Here is a 10,952-nt window from a genome sequence, read left to right as displayed (position 1 = left end):
CAAATGTGCTGGGTCAAAAGTATACATACAGCAATGTTAATATTTGCTTACATGTCCCTTGGCAAGTTTCACTGCAATAAGGCGCTTTTGGTAGCCATCCACAAGCTTCTGCTTGAATTTTTGACCACTCCTCTTGACAAAATTGGTGCAGTTCAGCTAAATGTGTTGGTTTTCTGACATGGACTTGTTTCTTCAGCATTGTCCACACGTTTAAGTCAGGACTTTGGGAAGGCCATTCTAAAACCTTCATTCTAGCCTGATATAGCCATTCCTTTACCCCTTTTGATGTGTGTTTGGGGTCATTTTTGTTTCATCTGACCACAGAACTTTCTTATCTTTGTCCATGTGATGTCAGATGAAACAATAATTGAGCTGTTTGGCCACAATACCCAGCAATATGTTTGGAGGAGAAAAGGTGAGGCCTTTAATCCCAGGAACACCATCCCTACCGTCGAGCATGGTGGTGGTAGTATTATGCTCTGGGCCTGTTTTGCTGGCAGTGGAACTGGTACTTTACAGAGAGTAAATGGGACAGTGAAAAAGGAGGATTACCTCCAAATTCTTCACGACAACCTAAAATCATCAGCCCGGAGGTTGGGTCTTGGGCGCAGTTGGGTGTTCCAACAGGACAATGACCCCAAACACATGTCAAAAGTGCTAAAGGAATGGCTAAATCAGGCTAGAATGAAGGTTTTAGAATGGCCTTCCCAAAGTCCTGACTTAAACGTGTGGACAATGCTGAAGAAACAAGTCCATGTCAGAAAACTAACAAATTTAGCTGAACTGCACCAATTTTGTCAAGAGGAGTGGTCAAAAATTCAAGCAGAAGCTTGTGGATGGCTACCAAAAGCGCCTTATTGCAGTGAAACTTGCCAAGGGACATGTAAGCAAATATTAACATTGCTGTATGTATACTTTTGACCCAGCACATTTGCTCACATTTTCAATTTATGTTGACCATACATGCTCCTTTTCAATTATTTCCTATACATTGTTTATTATCAGTTATTGAGAAATAGCTCAAGTTGTTAAAAATATATATTTTTTTATTTCAAGCAAATTGATGCACTTTTATTATTTTCTGTTACAGACTAAAACAATGTTGATGAAGTTATTCTTTGTTGTAAGTCGATCTATATTTACTTTTCTTGAATGTTAATACGAACACAATGTTCCGCAGAGGCGTACTTATAACAAAGTTATAGACAACTGATACTGTTCATAGTCGTGGTGGCGAGTAAGAGGGGCGTGAGCTGTTTTCTTCTCCCGTGACTGAAGATAACTGATAACAATAATTGATAATAGTTGACAGTTTTAACCCAAGCCTGTTCTGTGTGAACAGCACCAACACGTGGGAAAAAAGCCAACTCACGTAAAAGGGGCTCGTACGGTAAAACGTCAGGAAGTTTTCCACCCGAGCCAGCCGGTGCAGACATCGTGACGAATCTGATGACGGGATCATTATCGGCGAGTTAAATCTGTACGCCACTTCTCAGGGTTCTGTGTGACAAGGCACGGGCAAATTGAAGAATGCAATTGGTGTAGAACAGGGGTGTCCAGATGTTTTCCACATTGACAAATCAAAACATGCGGCGGCCGTTTTGATTTGTCATTTTCAAAACCAATATAGATTGTTTTTATCCTTTAGGACTCCCCTCAAGTTTGGTACCAAGGACCCAAACGGGTCTCAGTCATAAACATTTTAAAAATAAGTAATATATTATTTTAAATCTTGACATCAACTTCAGGTCCATCTGTCGATATACAGTTATTGTTTTTTATGACCTTTTTTGTCAAAACCCTGTTTTTATGCCAAAAACTAAATATGCAATATTTCCCCTAAAAAAAATATTGAAAGTGGAATAATTGATGTGAAGTAATTTGAGACTTAACTAGGTCAATAATTCATAAAATTATCAATTTTAATTATTATTTTTTGAGCAATGAGATTTAAAAACAACTTTAAAAAAGTCCCACTAAAAATTCAAAAAGGCCGCCAGAACAAGTGTTCAAAAATAAGTATTTTTAAAAAATGTACTTTTAATGTTTAAGTCTCTAGATCAACTTCAGATATATCTGTCGATTATAATTTTTGTATCATTTTATCATGTAGTTTTGTTTGTTTTGTGCCCTTTTTGTTCAAGAAAATCTAGTTTTTAATGTCACAATGCACAAAATATGCAATATTTCCCCCACAAAAACATTGAAAGTGGAATAATTGATGTGAAGTAATTTGAGCCTTAAATAGGTCAATAATTCATAAAATCATTGATTTAAATTATTATTATTTTTGAACAATAACATTTAAAAATAACTTTTAAAAAAATCCCACTAAAAATGACTGGTGATCCAAAAAGGCCCCCAGAACAAAAGTGATCAAAATAAGTCTTTTTAAAAATGTACTTTTAATGTTTAAGTCTCGAGATCAACTTCAGATATATCTGTTGATTATAATTTTTTATTTTATTTTATCATGTATTTTTGTTTGTTTTATGCCCTATTTGTTCAAGAAAATCTAGTTTTTAATGTCACAATGCACAAAATATGCAATATTTTCCCCAAAAAATATTGAAAGTGGAATAATTGATGTGAAGTAATTTGAGCCTTAAATAGGTCAATAATTCATAAAATCATTGATTTTAATTATTATTTTTGAACAATGACATTTAAAAAGAATTTAAAAAAAAGTCCCACTGAAAATGATTGCTGATCTAAAAAGGCCCCCAGAATAAAAGTGTTTAAAATAAGTCTTTTTAAAAATGTACTTTTAATGTTTAAGTCTCTAGATCAACTTCAGATATATCTGTTGATTATAATTTTGTATTATTTTATCATGTATTTTTGTTTGTTTTATACCCTTTTTGTTCAACAAAATCTAGTTTTTAATGTCACAATGCACAAAATACGCAATATTTCCCCCCAAAAAATATTGAAAGTGGAATAATTGATGTGAAGTAATTTGAGCCTTAAATAGGTCAATAATTCATAAAATCATTGATTTTAATTATTATTATTTTTGAACAATGACATTTAAAAAGAACTTTAAAAAAAGTCCCACTGAAAATGATTGGTGTTCAAAAAGGCCCCCAGAATAAAAGTGTTTAAAATAAGTCTTTTTAAAAATGTACTTTTAATGTTTAAGTCTCTAGATCAACTTCAGATATATCTGTCGATTATAATTTTGTATTATTTTTTTCATGTATTTTTGTTTGTTTTATGACCTTTTTGATCAATAAAATCTAGTTTTTAATGTCACAATGCACAAAATATGCAATATTTCCCCCCTAAAAATATTTCAAAGTGGAATATTTGATGTGAAGTAATTGGAGCCTTGAATAAGTCAATAACTCTTAACAGCATTGATTTTGATTCATTATTATTTTTGAGTGATGACACGTTTTAAAGAAAAAAAAACAGCCTGCATGGCAGCTTTGTGTTATTAGTGTCAACATTTGTTCTTGTTATATTTCACCATTTATTCCACTTTTAATTGTATTATAGTTAAAAAATTAGCTGCGGGCCGCAAACGGCCGCCCGGGCCACACTACGGACACCCCTGCTGTAGCAACACCGTCCAAATTCAGCATTCACACGATGACAAAGTGTTGGAGTGCCGATGTGTGAAAACAGGCTCTTGTGGTCAACAACACCCGGCTCTTCAGGCAAAAAGCACGGTATCGGAACACTGAAATGTGTCGCATGGAGCTGCGATTCCACTGCTCACGTTTCACATTTAAAGGGGAACTGCACCTTTTGGTGCAATGTCTGTCTCTTTTTTTTAAACATTCTAAATGGTAAAAAATGGACTAGCAAGAAGAGGCTAACAATGGAATTCAGCTATTCCTCCCATAAAGCTAAAAAAACATTAATTGCCAACAATACTCCATTTACTGTATATCTCATGACCTGAATATTGACTAAGTAATAGAGATATTGGTATTATAAGCGCTAACGCAGAGGAACTACTTTTATTAGCACAGCGCCTTGATGGCAGAGGTAACAGTAGCTACTGCAGCTATACACATGCTGAGCTGCTGCATCGCCTCTGAGTTGGCAAACATTTGTGCTTGATTATAAATCGTGCCTCTCACCTGGATAGTAAAAGGTTGTGGACATAAGCTGAAAAGTTGGTCAATCATAACATCCAACTTAGACCCCAAGATATTACCCAGCAGGCACAAGACATTAAAATAACGTTGAGAACTCATTGAATTAGGTCCTGACGTTGAGCAACTCAAACATAACTGTCAGAATAATTGTATCTAAGTTGTCACAAAACTTTGTGTTGCCATGAGTGCCCGGCGAGAAGACAAAAGCTGTCTTTGATCCTACCAAGAAGAAGGCTTGTAAAACTCCACTGTGTAGGATGGGAAGCAACATGAAGGTGTTCTGTTTCTTTGATGTATTGTAATCAACAGAAAGATATTGTCTTGACCCGAGATCTACAAAGCGAAGAGGAAGCAGGACCTGACTCCCCTACAGGGACCTCTTCTTTGAACTGTTTTACGACATTTTCTGTGAACTGTTTACGATCATTTCTTTGAACTGTTCTGTAACCAAAGGCGACGGCTGTTTACGACCCCTGTCCCTTAGAAACAGCTGTTGCCATGTAATCAGGGAAAGTCCAAATAAAAGAGGAGGCGTACAATCTTTCGCCAGAGCGTGGTGAGACTGTAAAAATAGTACAGTCCAGACGTCTCTCCTCAATTGAACCAAATTTAATTCTGTCTCTGTTTAATTCCTTGCTTCTTGTCTTGTTTATTAGATGTGATCAGTGTTTGAACCTGTCAATAACGTTGATACAACATGCTTTTTAATCAATGTCAGGGTCTGACGTTGATTTGTCCATTACATTTTGGTCATTTCCCAACCAATATTCTACAACACAAATAACAACATTGAAACAACATGCTTTTTGACGTTTATTCAACGTCAGGTTTTGACGTTGATTTGACCATTGAAATTTGGTAATTTCCCAACCAACAACGTGGATCCAACGTTGGAAGTCAATGTTGTCTTATTTTACAAATACTTTTGCAACGTTGTTTCAAAGTCAGTTCTAAAAAACATGTACATATAATCAACATTGTCTTGCGCCTGCCGGGTGCTTGGAAGACACATCAATATGCTTGTTTGCTCCCACCATTTTTTTTTTTTACCTGAGGAGTGGGGATTGTGATGATTTCATCGTCCAAACGGGGATCAAAAGTCTTGTGCCCATCAGCCAGCATCCCAGTGACAACAGATTATTTTATTACGTTCGTATTTTGTCTTTCTTTTTTAGCACTTAGCATTACTGCTACTTGATACTTAGTGTTACACTAGAACTGTATCTGTTTAACTTGTAGTGCGTCCTCCTTATACTCAGGCTCAAAAATATATATGTTTCTGGATCATCATTTCTTCATAGTGTCGTCGTTGCCCCGTATAATGTCTTTCATGATTGGTAGTGTCGTTGTTGAAGGGAATAGTGAACGTCTGTGAAATTAATGAGGCCAAAAAGAAGTTCTGGCTATGCTTAAAATGACCGAAATATGGTAAGTATTACACGTTAATCATGAATGTGCCTGTTACTACATTACATAAATACTTACACCACGTATATAAACACGTTGATGGAGGTTTTTAGAGCAGCGTTTCTTAACCATAGGGCCCATTGTTGGGCCGCTACAACATATATTTTTCTCAGCTGTACTCAGTTGTAATACGCGTTTCCTCCACTTGGGGGCAGAAATGACAATATCAAACAAACAGAAGAAGTCTGGAAGTTTCTTAAGCACAAAAAATTATGACTAAAGTGGTCAAGCTGTACTATCGTTTTGTTGACTATTTAGTAAACAAACATTTTATTATCAATAGTTATTATTATTAGGTAGAATTTATTTATTTTAGCTTTGCTTTTTGTATGTAAAAATGTTTTACGAGTCCCTTCTTTTGATCTTATTATCAGTATTTATTTTTGTACTCAGCCTGACCTAAGCCTTAGTAGTAGAATTGATTGATTTTAGCTTTGCGTAATTGTATTAAAAACATTTTTTTACAAGTCTCTTCTTTTGCAGTATATCTGATTATCAGTATTTATTTTTGTACTCAGCCTGACCTAAGCCTTGATAATAATATTTGTTATTAACACACGCTTTCATATCATTTGACAAGGTTGTAAACTGTAAGTAGGTTAGATATACATATTGAATATGATTAAAATCAGGGGACAGGACAGAACAAAAAAAATTATAAAAAAAACCAAAATAAAAAATTAAGGGTAATATTATTAATTCAGTGTTAATATTTAGTTCCCAAGGTAAAAAAGGTTAATTATCCTTATTTTAGAGGGATACTCATTACCTGCATTGTTAACTGCCTCTTGCTAGATGTTTTTTACGATTTAGAATGCATAAAAAAGAGAAAGATGTGTGTTCTTGTCTCACAATGGGATTGTGAACGATATCAAAACGTTTTACAGAAGTGCAGTTCCCCTTTAAAGGTCCTGTGACGCAGCGACGTGGCCCCCAGATCGCCAACGCTTCACACCTGGTACAAGTTGGAGTGCCGTGAAAAAAAAAAGCGAGAACGGGAAGTGCGGGGTTGTGCAAAGGCATCGCAATAGCTCAACACTCGTGTGGTTGCATAGACAAAATGTAGGAAATCAAAGGTCTTGGCCTGCCGTGGAGCGCCACTCCAAGCACGAAGCGACAGATTAAAAACAATTAAAGCATCGGGTCTAAAATGGCATTTCTTGGAAAGCCAGGGGTCTGGCTCTAAGGCACACAGGAAGGAAGCGAGGCGCCTCTCTCGTCTCCATGTTCTTCCCTGTCTAAAGTGTCGGTCACACCCGGGCAATAACGAGGAAGCAAGAACGGAGCCATGCCGGTGTAAGTAATGTGTTGTGTGATGTGCAAAGGTAACACTGTCTCATTTCCTCGCTGCGCTAACCTTTCGACGCATGACTAAAACGCCTCCATTCTTCTTCTTACCGCCACTCAAGCGTTCTTCCTCCCCTCGCTCGGGGCGCCGCTGGCCCCGCCGAGGATCACAAGTTCTCCCCCCCTGCGCATTTCGTGTCATTCCGCCTTGCTGTGGTTGTTGTTGTGGACCGCGTGGCCGTTCTGTAGCGGCCCGTTTTTCTGACGGCTCTTTCTCACTTCTTCGTCCTCTTCCTCGTCTGTCTCGTCCGTCTCGTCCTTGTCACTCCTCTCGTCATCCACTTTCTCCTGAAAACAAGCCAACGACAGTCAATTAGTGTTGTCCCGATACAAATATAATGTATTTCGGTACTTTTCTAAAAAAGGGGACCAGGAAAAATTTCATTATTGGCTTTTTTTTAACAAAAAATCTTACATTAAACACATGTTTCTTATCGCAAGTTTGTCCTTAAATAAAATAGTGAGCATACGAGACAACTTGTCTTTTATTAGTAAGCAAACAAACAAAGGCTCCTAATTTAGTCTGCTGACATATTGTGTCATTTATCATTCTATTATTTTGTCAACATTATGAGGGACAAACTGTAAAAATTAATTATTAATCTACTTGTTCATTTATTTTTAATATCTGGTCATTTTCTCTTTTAACATGTTCTATCTACACTTCTGTTAAAATGTAATAATCACTTATTCTTCTGTTGTTTGATAATTTACATTAGTTTTGGATGATACCACAAATTTGGGTATCAATATCATATTCCAAGTCCTCATGTGTCCAGGGACATATTTCCTGACTTTATAAACATAATATATAAAAAAAAAAAAACCAAATAAGATTTTGTGATGCTAAAACATATTGATGTAATCATAGTAGTATCGACTAGATACGCTATCTTCATGTGGTCTTTTTTTAAGAAATTATTGCTTGAACGATCTTTTATTGGGTTTCCTTTTTAGGAATTAATATTTGTTTATTGGACCTCCTTTTTGAATGAATTTATTTTATTTCAAAAATTTTTATTGGGTTTCTTTTTCACTTATTTATTTTATAATAAATGTTTATTGCAACTCTTTTTTAAATTATTTTTTTAGTTTTCCTTTGGTCTTTTTTAAATTAATTATTTTGTAATGATCTTTTATTGGGTTTCCTTTTTTTATGAATTTATTTTTAAATAATTGTTTATTGGACCTACTTTTTGAATGAATTTATTTTATATCATAACTTTTTATTGGGTTTCTTTTGTACTTATTTATTTTAAAATGGTGTATTGCTACTCTTTTACTATTAATTATTTTAAATTATTTTTCAACATGGTCTTTTTTTAAGCACATTTTTTTTTGCAGTTATTTTTTGATTGAGTTTCTTTTTTTATTAATTTATTTTTTAATGATTGTTTTTTTCAATTGTTTTTAAATGAATTTATTATTTGAATTATTCACAAACATGCAGAATGTGTGCAGATTATCAGAACGCACGCAATACTTGTAGGAAGAGATGCAAATCTAATCATTTAGGGCCCACAATGTAAGCGATATAAGCTGAGTGTGTTTGCGGCTGCGTTTTTTTTGTGTGGCAAAAGGGAATAAGCGGTAGAAAATGGATGGATGGATGGGCATGCTCTTCTTCTTTTATTAATTATATGTTTTTATTTCTTCTTTAGCCGTATCAAATTCAAATATCGTCATCACACTTTTCAAGCAATAATTGTAAGTTGATTATCAAGTTTTATATTTAAGATGCTCACTGAACTGAAGTACAATTAAAATCCGATGATGTCTCATGTGACGTCTTCGAGGTATTGCCTGACTTTTAAGGCATATATTCCAGAAAATGTCCAATTGTGTGAATTTAAAGCATTCTTTCAAAGTTTGCACAGTAATCATAGCTTTAAAACATGAACTAATTGCTCATAATGATAATGATAATGCTTGCTTACGTTGTTGGTGAGGAAGCGGACGGCTATTCGTATGATGAGAACAGCCCACAAGATGTGAAGCGACTGCAGCACCATCAACAGCCCGTTGAAGAAGTAGTACCCAAAGAAAGGTTCGTAGATGGTCACGGGGTACACCCATGTGCAGTAGATAATCCTGCAGGCGGGGTTAGGAATACATCATCCAAACAGTCGCATGGAACAACTTTTATTTTTCTGCGTGGATCTTACCGGAAAGGGAAGATGACGAGGCGAGTGACGATGAAGACGCCGGCAAACACAATAAAGATGTAGTTACACGCGTTCCTCCAGCCTGCATAGTTGAACATCTTTGCAGACTGCCACAGTAAGAGACAGGGGAGAAAAATGAAGTGTCCGCTAGGGGGCAGTGCAGCATTAGCCTTCATACTTTATGTCTACTACATGGCTGCCCCTCGAAAAACGTATAAGGCAAGGCTTCTGTCTTATATTTACCTCAAGGAGGTAATCAGAGGAGTCGTGGACCAGCATGATGAGGGTTCCAGCACGGATGTAGTTGACGCACCATGAGAAGCTGATGAGGAGGATGGTTGCAACGTGGTGGACAATCTGCTCCTTGAAGTCCTAAGGGTTTTAAAGTCGCGCTTATTAAATTGAGTGTTTCCTTTCCTTGACTGAGCCATAGCCCAGGTTTGACTCTCTCACACAAACCATCATGTCTGCCATGTCTTATTCTATTGTACCAACATTGTTCTGCCTGTATATATACTAGTGTTGTCCCGATACCAATATTTTGGTACCGGTACCAAACACCAATTGGAAACAATTAAGGTCTATAAATAAACATTTACAAAATATCTCTTTGTAAATAACTCATTTCACAACATATATATCTGCGGCTTATAGTCCGGTGCAACTTTTATATGGAGAAAATTTCTTCTGAAATTTAGCTCTATAGTCCAGAAAAATACGGTAAGTATATTTATATATATATATATATATATATATATATTTTTTTTTTTTTTAATGTAATGCATGTGCCATGTCCAATTGTGCAAATTAGACAACGATGGCCCTCTTTGCAACCCACCACCATAAATAGATTGCAGTGGGTAAATTAAACATTACAGACTCCAGAGTGCACTGCTATACAAGCCACACCACACCAAATTTTTAGCTTCCATATATTAGCCGCATCAGACCAGAAGTTGCAGATATGTATGTTGCTAAATTAGTTATTTTTAAAATTTTGTTCATGTTTATTTACATACCGTAATTGTTTCCAAACATTGTCTGTAACACGGCTGTAAAACGGCTGATCAAACAAAACAGAAGTCATCGTCATGGACCCACTAGCTGCGGAAGCTAGCTCGCCAATCAGCTAAACAGACTCAATAACTCCACGGTGACGTTTTGGTGAATTTACTGAGGAATTTGTGAAATTGAAACAATGCAAATAGAATACCATTGTAAGTTAATACTACTAACACAGACACTCGTAAATGTGTTAGCAAATTAGCTAATGCTAACGACGTTAGCTTCATTACATTATGATAGCATGTAGAAATATGCATGAACACACTCCTGCAGACATCACACATGGGACGGTTTTGGTAAGCCATAGCACAAACAATAACACACCATTTCAGTGTCTTTGGCATGTGTTTTATGAAAACTACTTGCATTATGGCCAGCGAAGAAAAATCCAGGAATCAGCCGCAGGGTTTAGAGTGTAGGAATAAAGTAGCGGCTTATAGTCTGGAATCTACGGCAAGTGAAATTGCAGAATTTGGTCGGGAATCCCGTTTCTAAAACCTGCTTAAGAGGGTGGAACTTGGTGCTGAAGGAACACAGTGGGCCTCTTTTTGCCACGGTTCTCAGCTGACCCAGGGCAAGCAAAGTCCAAACCCATGCACACACACACACACACACACACACACACACACACACACACACACACACACACACACACACACACACACACACACACACACACACACAGACACGTGCAACAGCAGTCCAATGTCCACACACATCACCATCGTGCCAGATGCCACAACAGATTATGCAGGGAAGACGGAACACATTTTTTTTCTTCCCTTAGACCTCAGACTTC

At 36.3% G+C, this 10,952-nt stretch overlaps 1 protein-coding gene across 1 annotated transcript in view; it reads right to left on the bottom strand.

The window, feature by feature from the left end:
* Positions 1-902: 902 nt before the first annotated feature.
* Positions 903-10,952, bottom strand: part of LOC133621071 (ceramide synthase 2-like) — a 53,060-nt gene continuing 43,010 nt past the window's right edge. Inside the window, exons 8-11 of the mRNA XM_061982889.2 lie at positions 9,332-9,460; positions 9,089-9,195; positions 8,861-9,014; positions 903-7,211 (exon numbers count right to left, since the gene is read on the bottom strand). Coding sequence (XP_061838873.1) covers positions 7,062-7,211; positions 8,861-9,014; positions 9,089-9,195; positions 9,332-9,460 — 540 coding nt within the window. The 3' untranslated portion in view covers positions 903-7,061. The remainder of the gene's footprint in view (positions 7,212-8,860; positions 9,015-9,088; positions 9,196-9,331; positions 9,461-10,952) is intronic.

The sequence above is a fragment of the Nerophis lumbriciformis genome, linkage group LG21 (assembly GCF_033978685.3).
Source record: "Nerophis lumbriciformis linkage group LG21, RoL_Nlum_v2.1, whole genome shotgun sequence".
Taxonomy (NCBI): domain Eukaryota; kingdom Metazoa; phylum Chordata; class Actinopteri; order Syngnathiformes; family Syngnathidae; genus Nerophis; species Nerophis lumbriciformis.
Note: the sequence above shows the minus strand (reverse complement) of the source record. Positions and strands in the feature narration are given on the sequence as shown.